The 25,602-nt window shown below is 46.6% G+C and overlaps 1 protein-coding gene across 1 annotated transcript in view; it reads left to right on the top strand.

Moving 5' to 3' along the window:
* LOC136144073 (phospholipid-transporting ATPase IB) overlaps positions 1–24,161 on the top strand; it is a 389,187-nt gene extending 365,026 nt beyond the window's left edge. Inside the window, exons 35-36 of the mRNA XM_065901698.1 lie at positions 17,856–17,947; positions 22,787–24,161. Of these exons, the coding sequence (XP_065757770.1) occupies positions 17,856–17,947; positions 22,787–22,884 (190 nt within the window). The 3' untranslated portion in view covers positions 22,885–24,161. The remainder of the gene's footprint in view (positions 1–17,855; positions 17,948–22,786) is intronic.
* The last annotated feature ends 1,441 nt before the right edge of the window (positions 24,162–25,602 follow it).

Raw genomic sequence — 25,602 nt, 5'->3', positions numbered from 1 at the left:
GGTGGTTTAGTTGCTAAGTCATGTCTGACTCTTGCAACCCCATGGACTGTGGCCTGCCAGGCTCTTCTGTCCATGGGATTCTCCAGGCAAGAATACTGGAGTGGGTTGCCATTTTCTTCACCAGGGAATCTTCCCAACCCAGGAACTGGACCCAGGAAGTGAACCCAGGTCTCCTGCATTGCAGGCAGACTCTTTACCGACTGAGCCACCAGGAAAGCCCTCCCCTGATAGTAACATCCTGCAAAAGTGAAGAAACAGTCTCACAACCAGGAATAGCTTCAGTCGTCTATACCTGATACGGACGTGGTCAGGATATAGAATGTTTCCATCACCACAAGTTTTCTCATGTCATCTTTTTATAATCGAATCTACTCTTTTCCTCTGCTTAGCTCCATCTCTCTGGTCTCTATTTCTATAATTTGGTCATTTCAAGAAAGTCATATAAATGAACCATACAGTATGTAACCTTCTGGCAGTGAGTTTTGCTCACGCAGCATAGCTCTCCGGAGATTCATGTGTGTCGTTTCGTGTATCAGTACTTCCTTTCTCTTAATTGCTGAGTAGTACGTCATGGTATGGATACGCCGAGCTTTGTTAAACCATTCACCTGTTGAAAGATACCTGGGTTTCTAGATTGGGGCTATTATGAATAAAGTTCTTATAGGCGTGTGTGTACAGGTTTTTGCAAGAACATGAGTTCTTCATTTTTCTGGGATAAAAGTCTAGGAGTACAACTGCTGGGTTTATGGTACTTGCATGTTTAGGTGTTCCCTCTTTGAAAAAATATCAACCATTTATTTAGCTCAAAGTTCTATTGATTGGCAGCTTGGGCTGCATGTTAGTCCAGGCTTATCTGATCATTTTTTTGGAGATACAATTTAAAGATATAAACTTCATCATTTTAAAGTGTAAATTCAGTGGTTTTGGTATATTCACAATGATGTGGTATGTTTGGTGTTTTTAAGGAACTAGTGGTCAGACCACATAACATCCCTACCAGTAATGTGTGAGGAATCCAGTTTTTCCAGATCCTTGCTGGCGTTTGGTGTGGTCCCTATTTTTATAATGTTAACCATTGTGAAAGTTGTGTAACAATAACTCATTGTGGTTTTAATTTGTATCAACTGATACAATCATGTGATTTTTCCTTGCTTATTTTGTCTGTACTCTCAACTGTTGGGAGAGGCATATTGACAGATTCAACTATAACTGTGAGTTTGTCTGTTTTTCTTTTTGATGTATTAGTTTGGGCTTCACACACTTTGCATCTCTGTTGGCTGGTGCACAGACATTCATTTACGATCACTGTGTGTTTTAGGTACACTGACTTTTTGTCGTTACATAATGTCTTTCCTGAAAGATTTCAAATCCTGAAAGATAATGCTGTGAAAGTGCTGCACTCAATATGCCAGCAAATTTGGAAAACTCAGCAGTGGCCACAGGACTGGAAAAGGTCAGTTTTCATTACAGTCCCTAAGAAAGGCAATCCCAAAGAATGCTCAAACTACCGCACAATTGCACTCATCTCACACGCTAGTAAGGTAATGCTCAAAATTCTCCAAGCCAGGCTTCAGCAATATGTAAACCAAGAACTTCCAGATGTTCAAGCTGGTTTTAGAAAAGGCAGAGGAACCAGAGATCAAATTGCCAATATCCACTGGATCATCGAAAAAGCATGAAAGTTCCAGAAAAACACCTATTTCTGCTTTATTGACTATGCCAAAGCCTTCAACTATGTGGATCACAATAAACTGTGGAAAATTCTGAAGGACATGAGAATACCAGACCACTGACCTACCTCTTGAGAAACCTGTATGCAGGTCAGGAAACAACAGTGAGAACTGGACATGGAACAACAGACTGGTTCCAAATAGGAAAAGGAGTACGTCAAGGCTGCATATTGTCACCCTGCTTATTTAACTTATATGCAGAGTACATCATGAGAAACGCTGGACTGGAAGAAGCACAAGCTGGAATCAAGATTGCCGGGAGAAATATCAATAACCTCAGATATGCAGATGACACCACCCTTATGGCAGAAAGCAAAGACGAACTAAAAAGATGAAAGTGAAAGAGGAGAGTGAAAAAGTTGGCTTAAAGCTCAACATTCAGAAAACTAAGATCATGGCATCTGGTCCCATCACCTTATGGGAAATAGATGGGGAGACAGTGGAAACAGTGTCAGACTTTATTTTTTGGGGGCTCCAAAATCACTGCAGATGGTGATTGCAGCCATGAAATTAAAAGACGCTTACTCCTTGGAAGGAAAGTTATGACCAACCTAGATAGCATATTAAAAAGCAGAGACATTACTTTGCCAACAAAGGTCCGTCTGGTCAAGGCTATGGTTTTTCCAGTGGTCATGTATGGATGTGAGAGTTGGACTGTGAAGAAAGCTGAGTGCCAAAGAATTGATGCTTTTGAACTGTGGTGTTGGAGAAGGCTCTTGACAGTCCCTTGGACTGCAAGGAGATCCAACCAGTCCATCCTAAAGGAGATCAGTCCTGGGTGTTCATTGGAAGGACTGATGCTGAAGCTGAAACTCCAATACTTTGGCCACCTCATTCGAAGAGTTGACTCGTTGGAAAAAACCCTGATGCTGGGAGGGATTGGGGGCAGGAGGAGAAGGGGACGACAGAGGATGAGATGGCTGGATGGCATCACCGACTCGATGGGCATGAGTTTGAGCAAACTCCAGGAGTTTGTGATGGACAGGGAGGCCCAGCGTGCTGCAATTCATGGGTTCGCAAAGAGTCAGACACAACTGAGCGACAGAACCGAACTGAACTAATGTCTTTCACTGTCTGGTACTTTTTCTTTGTTCTCAAATCTACTTTATCTTATGTTAATATAGTTAACATATTTTCCTTTGATTAATATTCATGTGATGTATTTTTTCCATCCTTTTATTTTCTTTCTATAGCAATATATTTAAAGTGTAAGTTTCTTGTAAACAGCATATCATATCATTGGGTCTGGTTTTGTAATCCATTCTGCCACCCTGTGTCTTTTAATTGGCATATTTAAAACATTTATATTTTATGTATTATTAATATGTTTGGGCTTCGTTTACCATTTTATCTTTTGTTTTCTATTTGTTCTGTTTTTCATTTTTCTGTTTTTTCTTCTCATGTGTTATGTGAACATTTTCTAGTATTCCATTTTTATTTATCTGTTATGTTTTTTAGTATCTCTACAGTATAGTTTCTTTCTACTGGTTGTTCTATGCATTATATTATATATACGATACTAATCTCAGTCTACTGGTGTTGTCATTTTACCAGTTTGAATGAAGTACAGGAATCTTGCCTCCTTTTATCTGTTTACCCACCCATATTTATAATATTCTTAAATATTTTCTCTACATGCATTCAGAACCACATCAGACAGTATGTAATTTTTGCTTTAACTTGTCAGACGTAATTTGGAGAATTCAGGAGAAAAGAGAAGGCTCATTGCTGTACCCATATATTTGCTTACCATGTTCTCCCCTGATGTGCTGAAATTCCTTCTTTTATTATTCCCTTTTTGTTTTTAGAACTTCCTTTAGCAATTCTTATGGGGTAGTTTTGGTGGTGACAGATTCTCTTAGTTTTCTTTCCATCTAAGAATGTTCCAGTTTCTTCCTCATTTTTGAAAGGTATTTTCACGGAGTTGACAGTTCTTTTCTTTCAGCACTTGAAAAATATTATGCCGTGTCTGGCCTCAATCATTTCTGATGAGAAATTCTTTGTCATTCGAATTGGTTTTCCACTATAGGTAGAGTGTCATTTCTCTTTGGCTGCTTTTTAAGATCTTTTCTTTGTCTTTAATTTCCAGAAGTTTAATTATAATCTGTCTTGGCCTGGCTTTCTTTGGGTTTATCCCAATTAAGATTCATGGAGCTTCTTGAATCTCTAGGATGATGTCTTTCACCAAATTTGGGGAGTTTTCAGCCTTTATTTCTTGGAATGCTTTTTCAGCCCCATCCTCGTTCACCTCTCCTTCTAGAATTCTAAAGACATGAATCGCTATGTTGCCAGTTATAGTCCCACAGGTCCCCAAGACTCTGCTAATTTTTCCTTCAGACTGTTTGCCTCTGTTATTGAACTCAGATCATTGCTTACTGCCCTGTCTTCCAGTTTACAGGTTGGTTCCTCTGTCCCCTCTGCCCTGCCATCAAGACAGCCCATCCACCATGCTTTTTATTTCAGTGATTGTGTTTTTGAGCTTCTAAAATTTCCAATTGGTTCTTCTTCTATCTTCTATTTCTTTGCTGAGGCTTTCTTCTTTTTTCCATTTGCTTTTAGCATGTTCATATTTGCTCACTGAAGCATTTGTATTGTGGCTGCTTTAAAATCTTGGCCAGGTTATTCCACCGTCTCTGTCATCTTGATATCAGTATCTGTTGATCTCTTTACATTCAATTTCTCAGTATAGAACCTTTCAAATAAAACCTGGACATATGGGTGTTGTGTTATGTGACTCTGGATTTATGGCAGGTTCCCCCCAGCCAGGCAGAGGTGATCCTGGACCCCAGCTTGGTCTGTGTTGATGCCAGCAGAGAGCAGGTGTGAGTTCCTGCTCTCCGCATGGTCTCCAGTGATGCTGCAGGGCAGGTGGGAGGGGTCACAGGTAGGTACGTCCTTATCACTACTGGGTAAGGATGAAAGTCCTGATTCTCCATTAGGCCTTTTCTGATACCACCCCCCAGTGAGGAGAGGAAGGACAGAAGTCCATTCTCCCCTATGCATCTCCCAACATCTTTTCTGATACCACAGGGGCCAGATGCTGGCAGGGATGAAAACCCCAGGTCCCTACCTTGCCTCCTCCATCACGTACACAGTAGGGCTTTAGGACACCTTGTCACAGCCCCTTGAGGGTGGAGTCCAGGGCTCCCTTGGTTTTTGCTGCCACAGATGGGAGCAGAGTCACAGCTTCTTCCATGGTGTGTGATTAGAGTGGTTATAGTCTAAGAGTGTTCTGTCTTGTGAGGCTGCAGCCTTCCTGCTTCTTTGGCAGAAGACAAGAGGGCTTTCTTCCTGGGTGTTTCTGGCTGCACCCCTGGGCATTTCTGTGTTGCCAGGCTCTTCCACTCTAAGTCTGGAATCTACGAGCCAAAAGGAGACTCGGGTTTCTCATGCCCCAAGGTCCCTAGCTGGTCTTCCACCTTCTCTCCACCTTTTCAGTGTCTTCATATATTTGTTTGACATGTGATGTCCAGGGTTGTCAGTTGTACTTTACAGGCAGAATAGAGAAAATGCATCTATTCCATCCTCTTGGAGGCAGAAGTTTCTCTGGGAATTTTGTTTTTAACAGCCTTTTAAACGTTTTAAAAGTAGGCAGAATATGATAATGCCGATTTTCAGGAGAAGCATTTTTGCCAATTTTAGCTAACTTGCTATTTCAGGTAAAGGACAGTGTAGTTGCCGGCTGCCTGTTTCTCTTTTTGGCTTTCCTCCTAACCTCACTGGTTTACTTAGATTCCCAACCCATGAGCAGGCATGGTGGAACAGGATTTACATGTATCTATCTTTGCTGTGGGATCTTTTCAATGTCCCCTGCCCCTCCTCTTGTTAAAATTTCCCAGGCAGCCCTATCCATCACCACCGTCACCTCATGCACACCACTTGTGTCCTGAGCCAGGCTGGTTGTCAACAGACAGACCTCACTTCTCTTGTTTGACTTCAAGCAGGTATTGTATAATAGCTTTTAAATTTTCCTTTTAATTGGAGAATAATTGCCTTACCATGTTCTGTTGGTTTCTGCTATACAACGACGTGAATCAGCCATAGTATACATATATACCCTCCCGCATCAACTTCCCTCCCACCCCCACCCCCAGCCCATCCCACCCCTCTAGGTCATCCCAGAGCACTGAGCTGAGCCCCCTGTGCGATGCATCAGCTTCCGCTAGCTATTTTACACACGGTGATGTGCACATTTCAGTGCTACTCTCTCAATGCGCCCCACCCTCTCCCAGTGTCCACAAGTCTGTTCTCTGCTGGACCCCCCCCCCCCCCCGCCTTTTTTTGAGGTTGCAGATCCATTGTTTCCCCTGTCAAGTTCTCCATCCAATTTGGTACTACCACTCCTTGGTCACACTCTTCTTTTTGAAAAGAAATCACCCAATCCACACTATAGAAGGATGAGATGCCTTCTGACACCCAGAATGCGCCCCTTACCCGCACTGTCCAAAGCCTTGTGCAGAAGAGAAGAAAACAGACACTGCTGAGACAAGCCTTCCCAGTTCTGATGGTCAGAGGAGACTTGAGACCTGGGAGGACGAGAGCAATCTTTTTATTTGGGGAATGGAATTTGTATTAAGTTAGTTAACCTTGAACTCTATCCTGTCCTCAGCCAGACTGTCCTCCAGCTGTTGCTTGCATCTGAATTCTTTTCTTGACAAAACACAGCGTCCTGTCTCTGTAAAGGCCACGGAACTGTTTTAATTCTCACTCATAGTGTTGTCGAGGATCTAGAGGGGGCTTTCCTCTTCTCAGAGAGAAGTGGGATGCTGTCCCTATTCTGTCATTTCTGTAAATTGTTGATGTATTTGGCCATGCTGGGTCTTGATTGCTGCATGGGCTGCTCTCTAGCTGTGGCACTCAGGCTTCTCCCTGTGGCGGCTTCTCTTGTCGTGGGGCACAGTCTCCAGGGTGTCAGGGCTACAGTAATTGTGCCGCGTGGACTCAGTAGACCTGGGGCTCTAGAACCCAGGCTCAGCAGTTGTGCATGGGCTTAGCTGTCCCGCGGCCTGTGGGATCTTCCCAGACCAGGGACCGAACCCGTGTCTCCTGCACTGCCAGGTGGATTCTTTACCCCTGAGCTCCCAGGGAAGGCTCTCCATTCTGTCATTTTAAAAGAAGAATTTACTAAAGAGGAATTTTCACAGCTAGCGTTGGGACACCTGCTGTCCTGAGGTCAGCGGTGGGCAGTGTGGACAGACAGCCTCAGGACGCAGGCAGTGATGGAGTCACAGGGCAGACACACAGGGCGGTGCCAAGCACAAGGGTGGGTTTGTGTGTGTAACTGTGTCCCCTGTTCTCAGCCAGGGTGGGCACTGTGGAAACACAGAGAAGACAGAGGACCTGGTCCCTGTGTGAGGACGAGTCCTCCAGGGGAGCACGCAGAGCTGCACTGGTGTTTCTGAGAGCCTCTGCTCACAAGGCCTCCTCCCTGCCTGCTCTCTGTGGTTCCTGTAGGATAAGGGCCGGGAGAGCGTCTCTGATACGGCCCCCTGCCCCCAGTGCCTCAAAGGCAGCCCAGGAGGAGAATAATTCACCACCATCTAATAGAGTTTATGAGGGCTTCCCTGGTGGCTCAGTTGGTAAAGAATCCATCTGCCAATGCAGGAGACCTGGGTTCGATCCCTGAGTCAGGAAGATGCCCTGGAGAAGGAAATGGCAACCCATTCCAGTATTAATTGCCTGGAGAATTCCATGGACAGAGGAGCCTGGTGGGCTACAGTTCATGGTCTCACAAAGAGTCAGACACGACTGAGCGACTAAAGCATCACCACCACCATAGAGTTTATGAAGGGCTCATACGTCCAGCGTAGAACACCTGTCTTATTGGAATCTTGGGCTGGAAATACTGGGGTTTTTTGTTTTTGTTTTTGTTTGGTTTTTTTTGTTCTTGTGATTTTCCCTCATTACATAAGTGTATTTAACTATGGTGAGGGTTTTTTGTTGTTATTTTGTTAGGGTTTTTACTTTTTAATCCTACAAAGGCCTGGGTAAGTCTGGAATATGATTGAGCCCCAAATTTCTCATTTCCTAATGTTAAGATTATAATGAGCCAAATTAGTTACCAGTTGAGGCCATGAAGTTTCATTCCCTGGGAATCTTTAAAAGTGGGTTCTAATTTCAACAGTCAGCTAGCTGAGTAGATGCTTGGCCCTACCTGAAGGTAAGGGGACTTTGGATTAGCTTTTATCTCGAGGAACCCATCAGATTTATGTTTTGAAGACAGTCCAGCAGTCATTTAAAAATAAGTTTCTAAAAATACCTGTTTTTTCTGGCTGCTTTGTGGTGTCAGCTGTGATTCCTACCAGCTGTAACTTCTGTTGTTGTTCAATCACTCGGTTGTGTTCGACTCTTTGCGAGTCCATGGACTGCAGCATGCCAGGCTTCCCTGTCCATCACTAACTCCTGGAGCTTGCTCAAACTCATGTCCATTGAATCAGTGATGCCATCCAACCATCTCACCCTCTCGTCCCCTTCTCCTGCCTTCAATCTTTCCCAGCATCAGGGTCTTTTCCAATGAGTTGGCTCTTTGCATCAGATGGCCACAGTAGCAGAGCTTCAGCTTCAGCATCAGTCCTTCCAATGAATATCCAGGTTGATTTCCTTTAGGATTGACTGGTTTGATCTCCTTGCTTCTCCAGCCCCACAGGTGGAAAGTGTCAACTTTTGACAAGATCTAAAGCAGTTTCATGGTTCTTGCTGTACTCTCTATGGTCTGCTCTGCACCAGTGATGCGTGTGTGGTTCTAGCAGGAGCAACTTCCCAACAGACACGTGGGCATAGGTTTATTATCCCCCGAATAACGCTTGCCAGCTCTCTGCTCCATCCCACTGCTGCTCTTTGAGACTGGAGCACACTAACCACCTCCCCCAGGATGTGCCGACTTCGCAGCAGTCTGCCTGAGGGGCTGCATGAGATGGGCTTTCACCACCATCACTGGTGTTTACCTGCACCTTCCACAGTGGGGATAGAGCTCAGGCAGTATCTCTGCCTAAGCTGCAATGGACAAAGGTCAAACAAGCACTAGGCTCCATTCCCCCTCCCAACTCCGGTGGGGAAGATAAACCATAAAGAGGACATCATTACCAACCCTTCAGGTGAGGAGAGGGAATTTTGCTCCATTCAGAAGCCAGCCCCCATCCTTTTAAATTTAGTTTTGTTTTTTAAAATATTACTGAAGTAGAGTTGGTTTACAATGTTGTATTAATTTCTGCCATACAGCAAAATGAGTCAGTTATACATATATATTTTTCCATATTCTTTTCCATTATGGTTTATCACAGAATACTAAATATAGTTCAGTATAGGACCTTGTTTACTCTGTATATAGGAGTTACCATTCTAAGTGTACTAAGTTGTGTACTTAGTACTAAATGTACTAAGCCACTAAGTTCGGTGGCATTTAGTACATTCAACCGCTGTGCAGCCCTCACCCCTGTTTAATTACAGAACATTTTCATCTCCCCAAGCGGAAACCTCAGATGCTTTGAGCAGACCCTCCCTGCTCCCTTCCTCTTCCCCCTCCCCACCTCCACTCCCTGCTGCAGTCCCCACCCACTCTTCTGTCTCTGTAGTTGCCTGTTCCAGACACTTCATATAAATGAAACCAGACAAGACGTAGCCTACTGGGTTGGCGCCCTTCACTCACCATAAGGTTTTCAAGGTTCTTCCATGTTGTGCATGTGTCAGTCCTTTGTTCCTTTTTGTGGCTGAATAATATTCCATTGTATGGCAAGACCACACTTTGTTTATCCACACAACAATTGATAGATGTCTATTTGGACTGTTATTATGAATAATGCTGCTACAGACATTGGTGAACAAGGGTCTGAGTCCATTTTTGGTTCTTTTAGTTGTTATGTAGCCTAGGAGTGGAACTGCCAGTTGAGATAGCAATTACACATTGAAGTTCCTGAAGAACCATGGCCGCATCATTTTACAGGCCCACCAGTAATGTGCTAGCGTTCTAATCCCTCCACATGCTCTCCAAGACTTGTCATTATCTGTTCTCGTTTTTCTTATAGCTACCCTAGTAGATGCTAGGTGCTATTTCTTTGTGGTTCTGATTAGCATTTCCCTTTGTGGTTCTGATTTGCATTTCCCTAATGACTAACGATGTTGAGTATCTTCTGAGGTGCTCATTGGCCATGGTGTTTCTTCTTCAGATAATGTATCCATATCCTTTGCCCGTTTTTGGTTTGGTTTGTCTGTCTTTTTGCTGTGGAGTTGGGATTATCGATACATTCTGGGTACTAGGCCCTTACCAGATACTTGATTTGTAAATATTTTCATTCTGTGGTTGTCCTTTCACTTTCTTAAAAAAATTTTGATTGGAGTATAGCTGATTTACAATATTGTATCAGTTTCAAGTGAACGGCAAAGTGATTCCGTTATATATATGTATTTTTATATATGCTTTATATGTGTATTATTACAGAACTCTGAGTAGAGTTCTTTGTGCTGTGCAGTGAGTCCTTGTTAGTTATCTATTTGATATATAATAGTGTGTACTTGTTAATCCGAATCTCCTAATTTATCACTTTTCCCCAAGTTTCCCCTCTGTTAATCTTAAGTTTGATTTTGAGATCTGTGAGACTGTTCTGTAACTAACCTCATTTGTATCATTTTTATTAGGTTCCCCATCTAAGTGATATGGTATTTGTCTTTGTCTAACTTACCCCCGTTGACGTGATCATCTCCAGGTCTATCCATTTTGCTGCTAATGGCATTGTTTTGTTTTTATACCTGGGTATGGCATAAGCCCTCTTCAAGGAGGGCACCATTAACCCCACCATAGAGCCACCAGAACTTACACAGGATGGGGGAAACAGACTCTTGGAGGGCACAAACAAAACCTTGTGCACACCAAGACCCAGGAGAAAGGAGCAGTGACCCCACAAAAGACTGGCCCAGACTTGCCCGTGAGTGTCCAGGAGTCTCTGGCAGAGGTATGAGTCAGCAGTGGCCTGCTGCAGGATTGGGGGCACTGAGTGTAGCAGTGCACGCATGGGACCTTTTGAAGGAGGACGCCATTATCTTCATTACCTCCACCATAATTTGGCCTCAGATCAAACAACAGGGAGGTAACAGAGCTCCACCCATCAGTAGAAAATTGGATTAAAGATTTACTGATTATAGTCCCGCCCATCAGAACAAGACCCGTTTACCCCCCTCAGTCAGTCTCTCCCATCAGGAAGCTTCCATAAGCCTCTTATCTTTCTCCATCAGAGGGCAGACAGACTGAAAACCACAACCACAGAAAACTAACCAATCTGATCACATGGACCACAGCCTTCTCTAACTCGGTGAAACCATGAGCTATGCCATGTAGGGCCACCCAAGACGGATGGGTCATGGCGGAGAGTTCTGACAAAACGTGGTCCACTGGAGAAGGGAATGGCAAACCACTTCAGTATTCTTGCCTTGAGAACCCCATGGACAGTATGAAAAGGCAAAAAGCTATGACACTGAAAGATGAACTCCCAAGGTCAGTAGGTGCCCAATATGCTACTGGAGATCATTAGAGAAATAACTCCAGAAAGAATGAAGAGATGGAACCAAAGCAAAAACAACACCCAGTTGTGGATGTGACTGGTGATAGAAGCAAGGTCTGATGCTGTAAAGAGCCATATTGCATAGGAACCTAGAATGTTAGGTCCATGAATCAAGGCAAATTGGACATGGCAAGAGTGAACAATGACATTTTAGGAATCAGTGAACTAAAATGGACAGGAATGGGTGAATTTAACTCAGATGACCATTACATCTACTATTGTGGGCAAGAATCCCTTAAAAGAAATGGAGTAACCATCATAGTCAACAAAAGAGTCTGAAATGCAGTATGTGGATGCAATCTCAAAAACTACAGAATGATCTCTGTTCATTTCCAAGGCAAACCATTCAGTTTCACAGTAATCCAACTCTATGCCCCGACCAGCAATGCTAAAGAAGCTGAAGTTGAACGGTTCTATGAAGACCTACAAGACCTTCTAGAACTACCACCAAAAAAAAAAAAAAAAGATATCCTTTTCATTATAGGGGATTGGAATGCAAAAGTAGGAAGTCAAGAAATACCTGGAGTAACAGGCAAATTTGGCCTTGGAGTACAGAATGAAGCAGGGCAAAGGATAATAGAGTTTTGACAAGAGAACACTTTTTATAACAAACACCCTCTTCTGACAACACAAGAGAAAACTCTACACCTGGACATCACCAGATGGTCAATACCAAAATCAGATTGATTATATTCTTTGCAGCCAAAGATGGAGAAGCTATATACAGTCAGCAAAAACAAGATCAGGAGCTGACTGTGACTCAGATCATGAACACATTGCCAAATTCAGACTGAAACTGAAGAAAGTAGGAAAAACCACTAGACCATTCAGGTATGACTTAAATCAAATCCCTTATAATTATACAGTAGAAGTGACAAATAGATTCAAGGAATTAGATCTGATAGAATGCCTGAAAAACTATGGACAGAATTTCATGATATTGTACAGGAGGTAGTGATCAAGACCATCCCCAAGAGAAAGAAATGCAAAAAGGCAAAATGGTTGTCTTAAAAATATCTGTGAGAAGAAGAGAAGTGAAAGGCAAAGGAGAAAAGGAAAGATATACCCACTTGAATGCAGAATTCCAAAGAATAGCAAGGAGAAATAAGAAAGCCTTCCTCAATGATCAATGCAAAGAAACAGAGGAAAACAATACAATGGGAAAGACTAGAGATCTTTTCAAAAAAATTAGAGATACCAAGGGAACATTTCCTGCAAAGATGGGCACAATAAAAGAGAAAAATGGTATGAACCTAACAGAAGCAGAGGATATTAAGAAGAGGTGGCAAGAATACACAGAAGAACTGTACAAAAAAGATATTCATGACCCAGATAATCACGATGGTGTGATCACTCACCTAGAGTCAGACATCCTGGAATGCGAAGTCAAGTGGACCTTAGGAAGCATCACTATGAACAAAACTAGTGAAGGTGATGAAATTCCAGTTGAGTATTTCAAATCCTAAAAGATGATGCTGTGAAAATGCTGCACTCAATATGCCAGCAAATTTGGAAAACTCAGCATTGGCCACAGGACTGGAAAAGTTCAGTTTTCATTCCAATCCCTAAGAAAGGCAATGCCAAAGAATGTTCAAACTACCCCACAATTGCACTCATCTCACATACTAGCAAAGTAATGCTCAAAATTCTCCAAACCAGGCTTCAACAGTACATGAACCATGAACTTCCAGATGTTCCACCTGGTTTTAGAAAAGGCAGAGGGACCAGAGATCAAATTGCCAACATCCATTGGAGCAAGAGAGTTCCAGAAAAATATCTATTTCTACTTTATTGACTATGCCAAAGCCTTCGACTGTGTGGATCACAATAAACTGTGAAAAATTCTGAAAGAAATGGGAATACCAGACCACCTGACCTGCCTCTTGAGAAACGTGTATGCAGGTCAGGAAACAACAGTGAGAACTGGACATGGAACAACAGACTGGTTCCAAATAGGAAAAGGAGTACGTCAAGGCTGCATATTGTCACCCTGCTTATTTAACTTATATGCAGAGTACATCATGAGAAACGCTGGACTGGAAGAAGCACAAGCTGGAATCAAGATTGCCGGGAGAAATATCAATAACCTCAGATATGCAGATGATACCACCCTTATGGCAGAAGGTGAAGAAGAATTAAAGAGACTCTTGATGAAGGTGAAAGAGGAGAGTGAAAAAGTTGGCTTAAAGCTTAACATTCAGAAAACTAAGATCATGGCCTCTGGTCCTGTCACCTTATGGGAAATAGATGGGGAGACAGTGGAAACAGTGTCAGACTTTATTTTTGGGGGCTCCAAAATCACTGCAGATGGTGATTGCAGCCATGAAATTAAAAGACTCTTACTCCTTGGAAGGAAAGTTATGACCAACCTAGATAGCATATTAAAAAGCAGAGACATTACTTTGCCAACAAAGGTTCGTGTGGTCAAGGCTGTGGTTTTTCCAGTGGTCATGTATGGATGTGAGAGTTGGACTGTGAAGAAAGCTGAGCGCCAAGGAATTGATGCTTTTGAACTGTGGTGTTGGAGAAGGCTCTTGACAGTCCCTTGGACTGCAAGGAGATCCAACCAGTCCATTGTAAAGGAAATCAATCTTGAATATTCATTGGAAGGACTGATGCTGAAGCTGAAGCTCCAATACTTTGGTCACCTCATTCGAAGAGTTGACTCATTGGAAAAGACCCTGATGCTGGGGGGGATTGGGGGCAGGAGGAGAAGGGGACGACAGAGGATGAGATGGCTGGATGGCATCACCGACTCGATGGGCATGGGTTTGAGTAGACTCTGGGAGTTGTTGATGCACAGGGAGACCTGGCGTGCTGCAATTCATGGGGTCAAAAAGAGTCGGAAACAACTGAGCGACTGAACTGAACTGATATAGATATATATAAATCTTTTAATTTTTATTCATATAAAGATTTATATAGTTTTAGCTCTTACAGTGACAGGGAGGCCTGGTGTGCTGAAGTCCATGGGGCCGCAAAGAGTCAAACATGACTGGGTGATTGAATAACAACCACAGCTCTTACATTTAGGTCTTCGACGCATTTTGAGATACTTTTTGCATGTGATTGCAGGTAAGAGCTCAACCTCAGTTACTGCAGACCCATTTGCTGAAGAGACTTTTTTCTCCTCATGAATGGTCTTGGTACCTTAGCCAAAGTCAGCCAACCATAGATGTACAAGATTACTACTGGGCTCTTAACTACACTACACTGATTTATATGTCTATAATTTCAGGACTTCCTGGTAGTTCAGTTGGTAAAAAATCTGCCTGCAATGTAGGAGACCCCAGTTCAATTCCTGAGTCAGGAAGATCCACTGGAGAAGGGATAGGTTACCCACTCCAGTATTCTTGGACTTCCCTTGTGGTTCAGCTGGTAAAGAATCTGCCTGCAATGTGGGAGACCTGAGTTCGTTCCCTGGGTTGGGAAGATCCCCTGGAGAAGGGAACGGCTACCCACTCCAGTGTTCTGACCTGGAGAATTCCATGGACTATATAATCCCTGGGGTCACAAAGAGTTGGACACAACTGATTGACTCACTTTCGCTTATAGTTTTACAATAAATCTTGAAGTCAGGGGGGCAGGAGGGGAACGGGACAACAGAGGATGAGATGGCTGGATGGCATCACCGACTTGATGGACATGGGTTTGGGTAGACTCTGCAAGTTGGTGATGGACAGGGAGGCCTGGCATGCTGCGATTCATGGGGTCACAAAGAGTCGGACACAAGTGAGCAACTGAACTGAACTGAACTGAAATCAGGAAGTATGAGTTCAATAATTCTGTTGTTTTTTTTTCAAGATCCTTTTTACTACTTGGGGCCCCTTATAATTCCATGTGAATCCTAGGATAAATTTTTCCATTTCTATTAAAAAAAAAAAAAGTTGTTGGAATCTTAGCTAACTGCTTTGGTTAGAATGTCCAGTAAATTTGTTGAATAGAAGTGGTAAAACAGCACAGCTTTGTCTTGTTCCTGATCATGAGAGAGATGTCTTTCACCACAGAGTATGATGCCAATTGTGGATTTTTCATAAATGCTCTGTTGAGGAATTTCCCTTCTTGTCTTAGTTTGCTGAGTATTTTTATTATGAAAGGGCACTGGACTTTGTCAAATGATTTTTCTGTGTTAATTTAGGTGATCATTGATACTGTTCTTTCATTCTATCGATGTGGTGTATTATATTGATTGATTTTTGTATGTTGTACCACCTTTGCATTCGGGGACAAATCCCATTTGGTGAGGTTGTTGGTGGTAAGTTTAGTCGCTAAGTTGTGTCCAACTCTTGCGACCCCATGGTCAGAAGCCTACCAGGCTCCTCTGTCCATGGAATTTCCCAGGCAAGAATACTGGAGTGGGTTGCCATTTCCTTCTCCAGGGGATCTTCCTGACCCAGGGATTGAACCTGGGTCTCCTGCATTGCAGGCAGATTATTTACTGACTGAGCCACAAGGGAAGCCCTTGATAAGGTTCTATAACCCTTTAATTATACTGCTGAATTTGGTTTGTAATATTTTATCAAGAGTTCTCTTTTTTAGACCTAAATTATTCTTTCCTAAGGAAGCTGTACTTTTTTTTTCCTTATTATTAAGCAGAATTAACCAAAGCAAATATTTGATTGTGTTTTCTTCACCTTTCTTCCTAAGTCTTCTTGAGTAGACTTAGTAATGACTCACTACTTAGTGACTCATTAGTCACTTCTTGAGTCGGTGACTTTCAAACCATATATAGATAGCAGAATGCTGGAAGTGGTAAATATTATTCTTATACCCCTTTCTATCTTGAGCTTTTCCAACACTTGTAGGGTTTGGTACAAGAGTGCAAGTGGAGACTGTGTCTGAGTGTGTGTGTGAAAGTAAGTCAAGCTGACGAATAACCAAGCACCATGATCAGCATACCTGCATGAAGACCGCAATGCCTGGTGATGCCCAGAGAGTCTGGGAGCTGCAGATGGTACATTTGCTCAGCCCTGTGGCTCAGGGTGGTGGTTCAGAGGGCCCAGGGCAGTTCATTTCCCTGGAAGGAAAGACAAGAGGGCGGGGAGAAGCAGTGTGAGGAGAGAGGGAAGCGTGTGTCCTCATCAGATGTCTTCCCGAGGTGGGCAGGCTGAGGCTCGTCCTTCCAACCAAGATAATCAGACACTGCAGTCTTAGTGCACAGTGAAATTCAGCTCGTAGGTCTATGGAGAGGAGCTGGGCCCTGCTCCCCCTGCATAGGCCCTTGGGGGAGCATGAAGTGGGCCCTGGGCTCAGGCCTGGACCACAGGCAACCTCGGCTTCTCCTACAACTTCCATCGTGGGAAGTGGGGCAGAGCAGATTGGGGGCTGGGGAGGGGGCTGTGTGCGTTGCCATAGAGAGTACCACTCAGCAGGTGGTTTAAACAACAGCAGTGTTTTCTCATGGTTCTGGAGGTCAGAAGTCCCAGAGCGAGGTGTCTACAAGGCTGGTTCCTCCGGAGGTGGCCTCCTCTGCTTGTGGGTGAAGGCAGTCTCCTCACTGTGTCCTCACTTGGTCATCGCTCTGTGTATGTGTGTCTTGATCACCTCTCCTCATAAGGACCCCGTCAGATTGGATTAGGGTCACCCCAACGACTCCATTTGAACTTAACACTAGTTGCTCAGTCGTGTCCAACTCTTTGCAACCCCGTGGACTGTAGGCTGCTAGGCCCTTCTGTCCATGGGATTCCCTAGGCAAGAATACTAAAGTGGGTAGCTATTCTCTTCTTCTAGGGATCTTCCCAACCCAGGGAGTGAACCCAGATCTCCTGCGTTACAGATGGTTTCTTTACTGTCTGAGCCACCAGGGAACCCATTTGAACTTGATCAGCTCTTTAAAACCCCCGCTCCTAATCCAGGCCCATCCTGGCATCCTGGAGGGTTGGGACTCCCACAGGTGCAGTCTGGAGGGGCCCAGTCCAGCCACCACAGACGGTGTGGGCAGCTCTATACACCGTGATCTCTTGGGGAAAGCCTGGTGACGTCTCCCCAACAGGAGGAAGTCAGGGCACTGTACCACCCCGAGTACCCCCCACCTTGATCTGCAGGCATAAAACCCAGTTGACCTCAGAGGGGACCTCTGTCTCCCCACAGCAGTGGCAGCGTTGGAGGGGATCATGTCTGGAGAAGCAGGAAGAACTCCTAATCCTTATGTTTTCAAAGAAAATGCACCTTGGTGTTCACCGTGGTTCTAAAGAAGCATCAGGTTCTGCAGAAAGAATCCATTTCCTGCTGGGTCCCCAGGGTACTGGGGGAGGCTCCAGGCCTGGCAGGGATGGAGGGTTTTCATTCACCAGAGCCACAGCTCTGGTCCCCTCCAGGGTGAGGCTGGCGGGGCTCCAAGGTGTCCTGCACAGGGTGGACTGGACACAGGGCCGCTTTCAGAGGACCCAGTTCATGGGGTCAAGCAGCAGCAGGCAGCATCTGTGTGGACAGGCGACTGGTGAGATGGGGCATTCTTCTGGATGGGGGCAGCTTCTTCCTGGTCTGTTTCATCTTACAACCTGAAGTCGCCCTCCAAGCACCTCAAGGAGGTGTCCACGGGGCCGGAGACTGACCATGTGTGCTGTGCCCCCAGGATGAACGAGCGAGACCGGCTGCTAAAGAGGCTGAGCAGGAAGACACCGCCCACCCTCTTCCGGGGCAGCTCCCTCCAGCAGTCCATGCCACGTGAGTAGCCCCCCGGGACAGGGAGGATGGGGGGAGCCTACGGCCAGGCTGGAGCCCCACATAGGGAAGTAGAATTGGTGTACCTGGCCCCAGGCAGGGACAACCAGATGGCAGGTAATTCCCCAGGACCTAGTCAAGTGTCTGAATGACATGGTCCATAAACTTAAAACTTGGATATGGTGAAGATCCTTGTGTCAGCCTCCCAGTCAGATTCTTTCTAAGATGGAAGTGATGTTGTCTTTGCCTGGTGCCCCCCAAGGATGGCCCCGTGCTCTTGGCAAACTAAGCAATGACAATCACTAGCCCCTGCCTCCCCTGGCCCCACAAGTGGAGGCTTGGTCTGGTTTCTGCCAAGTGGGGTCCACGGGGATGTGCCAGAGGCCAGGGGAGCAGGAGACACGAGAGTTCAGAGGGAATGGAGCTCAGGGAGGTGGTGGGCTTACCTGCCTCAGGACACCTGGCCGAGCCTCAGATCAGCGCAGTAACTGATCCAGCACCGCCCAGGGCTCCAGAGCCCAGCCAGGGCCTCTGATCCTCGAGAGGGTGAGTCTGAAGGAGGCGGGGTGGTGGGCTCCCAGGTTCGGGGTTGCAACTTGGAGCCGGGCTGTCTGCAGTCCTATCCCATCTCTGCCCCTCTGTGACCTCAGGTGAGTTAACGCCTCTGTTTCTACACCTGTAAATCAGAGAGGACAGGAGAATCTACTTGGGTTACTGGGATGATTCTCTGAGGTTGTACCTACAGAGTGCCTGGCACAGAGCCTAACAGTAAGGAGTCTGATAAATGCTAGGTATTACTTTTTTGCCACTAACTGAATAAGTCTGAGCCACTTACATATTTCTTTGAACATCTGTTTTCTCACCTGAGGGGAAAAAATGGAATGATGTCCATCTTACACAGTCTGTGAGGCCGCATGATGGGCGGAGCATAGCCCACGAGGAACAGGCGCGCTGGCTCCATAAACACAGGTCTTGTGCTGTGGAGCCTCCGACCAGAGAAAGGACAGACAGGAGAGCAAAGACCACTTGAGGACCCGTGCGGCTGTCTGGCAACAACCGGAAAGGCTCTTAAAATAACTAAGAATTGCTTTCTGAACTCTCCATGTTTTGAAGGACAAAAAAAAAATTGTTTTTCTAATGAACAAGTACAAAACATAGGCAAGCTGCTAAAATCACACCATGTTTTAAAGACAGTCAGCAACTAATAGTAAGACCCTGAAGGACAGGAGGGTGTTCTCATCACCCACCCCCAGAGAAGACCATCTTGCATCGGGAGCAGCCTCCGGCCTCAGTGTTCCCAGGAAACCAGGAGCCCAGGTCCTGGAGCACTTGTTCCCGGGGACCGCACGTACACTGTGTCGGCAGCCCAAGCTCAGTGTTCCCTGGCCGGTCTGATCTCTTTACCGTCCCCCTGGTCTTCCCACATTCTACTGCTCTGAGGACTCTTCCAGACAGGAAACAGCTACTTTCCCTAAGATGTTATCAGAGCTCAGCGTTGAAGGAATGCTACTTAAGGGACATTTTATTCCAAAATAATGAAAAAATGACCTGATTTTATGGACTTCCCCAAATGTTCTACCAGAAGAAGACAAAACAAGTAAGCAGTGCGTCTGCCCTCCCACCTACCCAAACGCTGTCCTCGGGTCCCGGCCGTGGCTGAGGTCAAGGAAGCCGATGCACCAGCCATCAAGTGTGTTCTCCAGGCCCCCAGCATTCCTTCCCGGTTCTCAGGACTTCCTGGAGATGAGCGATGGTGGGAAATGCTAAGAGCCAGGGCTCCCCCCTTCCCCGTTTGAATGCAGATGGCAGTTACCTGTTCATCTGGCAGGAGCTGTGAGCGATGGGGAATCTTGGTCAGGCTGGGCATGCAGAGGCTGGCTGGGTGGTTACTGTCCTGGTGGTTCTGGTCTAACCCCTCCCAGGCCTGGTTTCCAAGAGGAAAATGTTTATTTGAATCACAGAGCACCCTTGTTCCTAGGACTGCCATCCTTTCTTTCTTGCAAGTCCACTTAGCCTCAGTTGAGGCTGAGAACATCCTGGTAGATGCCCCCGGGGGAGCTGGAGGAGGGGACTCCAGCAGAATAGCTTTGCTGTCTGACCAGAAGCTTCCCTGGAAACCCTTCCCACCCCTGAGGGGCCAAGCTACCCCACAGGATGGCCCTGTTCCTGTGAGCCCAGGAGGGCACTGCAGCTGAGTCCCCCAGGCGCAGGCGGGTCTGAACAGAAAACACGAAATAAAAGATAAGGCTGCAGCCCTTCCCCTGGAACAGGGAGTAGACTACTCCAGATGCTAAGGTCCTCTTCCCGACAGGACATTCCCAAGCAATGTTTACTTGTACCTCTCAGCAAGTCCCCTTCACTCCAGCCCATCCAGCACTGGAGAAGACACATTAAAACACAGTTACCAATTGTTTTGTCTGGGCTGATTGTCAAGTCAGGCTGGTCCCTGACCTGGAATGGAGGCCTCCGCTGGGGACGCCAAGGGTAGAAGCAGTTCTGCCTGCAGGAGAGGGCTCTGTGGCCTGGGCACTGACAGCCAAGGGCCCGTGCTGGTGCCCGCATGGAAGACTCGAGGTGGAGGCCTCATCTGGGACAGGCCATTTATTTTACAGAAGAGTAAATCCAGGAGACCGAAACCTTAAAGGGCACCAGTTCTGTGGCCAAGCAAGGACTGGAACCAGCCCTTCTCACCTGGGGCCTCGGCCCTGGGCTCCAGATCCCCTGTAAAGGTGGGGCGGGGGGACAGCCAGCTTAGGATGGAGAGCCCCGTGGCTGCCTGCCTCCCCCGGTGTGGGAGCGCCACTTACATACTAAGTGAAGTAGGTCAGGCAGAGAAAGACAAATATCATAGGATGTCACTTACATGCAGAATCTAAAAAAGGTTACAAATGAACTTGTTTACAAAACAGAAACAGAATCACAGAAAACAAACTCATGGTATGGGGGTGGGGGGAGCGATAGGACAGGAGACCGGGGCGGACGTGTACACACAACTGTATATAAAATAGACAAACAAGAGACCTTACTGTATAGCACAGGGAACTCTGCTCAATACTCCCTAATAACCTAAATGGGAGAAGAGCTTAAAGAATAGATACATGTATATATTAAAAAGCAGAGACATTTTACTTTGCCAACAAAGATCCGTCTACTCAAGGCTATGGTTTTTCCAGTAGTCATGTATGGATGTGAGAGTTGGACTATAAAGAAAACTGAGAACCAAAGAACTGATGTCTTTTGGGAGGAGACTCTTGAGAGCCCCTTGAACAGCAAGGAGATCCAACCAGTCCATCCTAAAGGAGATCAGTCCTGAGTGTTTATTGGAAGTACTGATGTTGAAGCTGAAACTCCAATACTTTGGCCACCTGATGCAAAGAGCTTATTCATTTGAAAAGACCCTGATGCTGGGAAAGATTGAAGACGGGAGCAGAAGGGGTCAACAGAGGACGAGGTGGTTGGATGGCATAACCGACTCAATGCACATGAGTTTGAGTAAACTCCGGGAGTTGGTGATGGACAGGGAGACCTGGCATGCTGCAGTCCATGGGATCACAAAGAGTCAGGCACGACTGAGCGATTGAACTGAACTGAACTGAACACATGTATAGCTAAGTCACTGTGCTGTCCACCCAAAACACAACACTGTGAATCAACTATACTTCAATATAAAATAAAAATTCAAACAAAAAAGAAATCCAGGATGATACACAGGCAAAACTCCTGATTTCTTGTTCTCCTTTAAAGGATATGATGAGATAACAGCACCAGTGATAAGTCATAAACATGTGTGGATGGGAGGCAGGTTCTGGCCTGGGTTGTCTTTTGCTCAGAACGTCTTATCTGGCTGTGGGGCGTTTCTGGACCCCTGACCCAGGAGGGTCGGTGAGCAGAGAGGCAGTCTTACAAATGTCCCTCCAGTGGGAAGGGCTGGTTAGGAGGGAGTGTCCTGCCTTGGGCTGGGAATGCAAACTCCGTCCCAGGAACACAGGACAGAGCTGCAGGGGAATGTGGGCCCTGCCTGGGCTTGACTCCCAGCTCTGCCACCTTGGGAAAAAGGACATCACCTGTGCCTCAGTTTCCCCACCTGTGACATGGGAAGAGCTCTCACCTGTCTCCGAGGGCTGTCAGGAGGAGGAAATAAGCCATGTGTGCTTAGCATAATACATACAACAGTGCCCGAGACACATAGCATTTAATAATTTTCTACTGTCATCATCATTGGAAGTGGGAACTCCCTGGAGATCTAGTGCTTAGGAACTCCAGGCTGTCAATGCCAAGGGTCCAGGTTCAATCCCTGAGTGAGGAACTAAAATCTCACAAGCTTTGTGGCCAAAAAAAAAGAAAAAAATCATTATTGGTACTGGTTGTAAAATCTAGTCTTTATGTAACCACTGGGTCAATCATTAAACTCCTCAACTTTATCTAGTGATCTTTTTCTTTATTTACACGAACACACACTCACGGTAATTTATTACTGGTCCAGATCCGTGCACGTCAGCCAGGCAGGCTCCCAGCACCATGTGCGCTCTGCCAGCCTTTCCTGTTAGTGTGTTTATGGCTTCATGAATTACCGACTGGCCTGCAGCTCGGGGCGCACTGGGATGTTTCCCGCAAAGGACGACTTGATGGGTGGTGGGAAAGTGCAGCCATGGCCCAGTGACCTACAGATGATGCCTCACAGGCTGCGCTAAATGAGCCCTGCCCAGCTGCGTCAGCACCCACCCCTTCACGGGGGTCACAGGGCCCTGGACCCCCATCCAAGGCTACAGAGCCGCAGTCTCTCCCCCCAAATGCAGCTGCTCCGAACGCCCCTCCTCACCGGCCCCTGTGCTTCTCTTGCAGATGGGTACGCCTTCTCCCAGGAGGAACATGGAGCCGTGACCCAGGAGGAAATCGTCCGCTCCTACGACACCACGAAGCAGAAATCCAGGAAGAAGTAGGACGCTGCCTCCAGCCGGAGCGCCAGAAGAGACTCATGGCAGCAGCCAAAACACCGCAACACGTCCTGTGGCCTTAGCCCGTTCCTTCGCTCCGTGCCCTGGCGAGCCTGGACCCGGACCGCCGGGGCGCCCCACGCCCTCCCTGCTCGTCCGCCATGCTCGGCCCGACTCTTGTTCAAGCGTTCAACTGTGCGCTGTGAGGTGTGAAATTAAAACCATTATGTTTCCCCAGTATTTACACATCCGTCCGGGTGGCTCTGGGAGAACAGGGAGAGGCTTTCATGCTGCGTGAGGAGCCCAGCTCGGGGGTCAGATACCCGCAGGTTTGTTCCGCAGGCTGCACGGAACCTTCCCTCGAGGTGGACAGCCCGCTGTCTTTGATGTCCCCTGTGTTTGTATGAAGTTGGCATCATCATCTTGATTGCAGTGAAGTCATAAACATAGGTATCTGGGTGGTAAACCTGAGAAGAACTTTTGGAACCTCAGTCACGGTCTCAGCAGGGCAGACCCGCCAGGGTCCGCAGTCTCCTGACCCCTCCTGCCCGGCGTCTCCCAGCCGGGCGCCCCAAAAAGTCCTGCTGCATGGTTGGCCCTGCGCTTGGTGCATGGCAGCTGCGGGCACCCGCTCCGACCCTCACCCTCCCTCCTTCTCCCCCAGATTCAGAAACGGATGCAAGAAACCCCCCTTCTTCTCTATCTAAAGAAACAGCAATTTACATATATTCCAAGTGTTTATCTTCCTCTTTCTGGCAACGAGGAGGCCTGCAGGTCAGGGTGATGTGGACTTGCTGGAGCCCTGCCTGCTCTGCTCAGGCTCGCAAACCTCATTTTCTGGCCTCCAGACCCCTGGACCTTGGCACCTGCTTAAATTAGAAGCCACACTCGTTCTCTTGGGAGTTCAGAGCACATTTTGGATTTCGAGTAAATTTACAGCACGTCTCCCCAGCAAAGGAACACACCAGTCGCTCCAGACTCTGGGAGGATAAATAGCCTAGTGAGGGTCCCTGAAGGTGCAGAGGAAGAGAGCCACTGCAGGGGAGTGGCGGCAGAGACACCGAAGGAGGACGCTTTTCCTGCAAATCTCAGTAGAATTCTGAAATCAAGCCCGAAGCCCAGATAGTCGTCATGATCAGCCTACAGTGTCCACAGGCCTGCAGTCTTAATTGAACAGAGCTCCAGATGTTTCAAGCAAGCGGCCTTTCTTACCTGGACAGATTTTCCTTCCTATCCTGCCCATGTTAGATGCAAGCAGCTGTCTGGACAGGAGGGTCCATGATTCCAACATGGGGTGGAGGGGGTGGGGGTTGGGGTGGCCACGTGTTTGTCCAAGTTCTGAACAGGACAAAATCCAGGTGCCTTCAGGCAGGAAGGCACCACCTGGAACCAGCCTGGAGGCATGTCCCCTGCTTGCAGCTCTGTTGCCAAACCAGCTATTTGGATGGTGTAACAGCAATACTTCTGGGGCAGCTGTTGCTGGTTAAAACGACACAGTTCCCCTGGGGAGGGCCGTGCTAAATTACAAAATAAAACAATGGGGCATTTTGCTTCCTCGGCTTCTTTGCAGAACATCCGTGTCTGATTGGGCACTGAGATCATTTAGGGTTTGATCTGCCTGGTTTACAGAAAACGAGAGATGATGAGAGCCCAGAGAGGGTTCCAGGGCAAGCAGAATAGCACAGCAAACAGGCGAGGTTAGGAAAATTCCCCTTCTCCCTTCCCAAGGTCTGAGACATTTTAAACACTAGGGCAACCAGAGAGAGGAGGAGTTGAGGACCCTTGAGCAGGAATCACAACAAAATACATGCCTGTAATTAACACACAAAGCCAGGCAGATGTCCCACCTTCACACACAGGAGGAGGAAATCCTAAATACAGAGGAGAAATGAACTTTTGGATTGACCTGCACTAGGCACCCAGGACAATTTGGTGTCATCTGGGAACTAAACCTGGTTGGAAAAGGGAATTCAAACTCAATTTTTTTGTCAAACATTTGGCTGGTTCTTGAAGCCTTCCGAATCAGATTTGCGAATTACTGCGTGCACTTTTTTTAAGGCTTTATGGTTTTCATTTTTCACGTTGAAATACAGTTCCAAGTTTTCTGAGATTGAAGTATATTTTCCAGCTCTCTTGAGAAGTAGACTAAACAGCCTTTGCAGTCATGAAAGATGCACAGAGAAGGAAGCACTAGAGAGATGCCTTTCTATTTATTCTCTCCCACGATTAAGCTATCTTGTAGCCAAATGACTAAACTGGGTGTCCGGGAGGAGCAGCTGTCACTATGTGAGATGCATGACATTCAGCTGGGGCGACTCGAGCTGTGTTGTTTGTCCTATCTTTAAATTGAGGTCAGAGTGTCGCACACAAGCCCTTCCCTGGGAGCAGGGTGGGCCGACTAAGCTCCACGCTGTCAGCTCCGTGGAGATGCCACTTGGGACTTGTCACTCTGCCACACGGAACGTGACACAGGCCAGCAGGTCAGCACTGCAGGGCCTGACATTCGATTGGGCTAAAATGGCAGATCCCACTCGGACCCAGTGCTGGGCTAGCCTGGTACCCACCCAGACTGCTGGTGTGCATTTGAACCTTTGCTCGGTGCCGGCTACCTCTGCAGACAGAAGAGAGCAGCCTCCCCGGCTCTCAGCTCTGCACCGGCGAGCATGGGTGGGTGCCTGCATGCTGAGAGGATAAGATGAGAAAGCAGAAGAAATCAGCCATTTC

This window comes from Muntiacus reevesi, chromosome 11 (assembly GCF_963930625.1).
Source record: "Muntiacus reevesi chromosome 11, mMunRee1.1, whole genome shotgun sequence".
Classification (NCBI taxonomy): Eukaryota; Metazoa; Chordata; class Mammalia; order Artiodactyla; family Cervidae; genus Muntiacus; species Muntiacus reevesi.
This window is presented reverse-complemented; position numbering and strand designations above follow the sequence as displayed.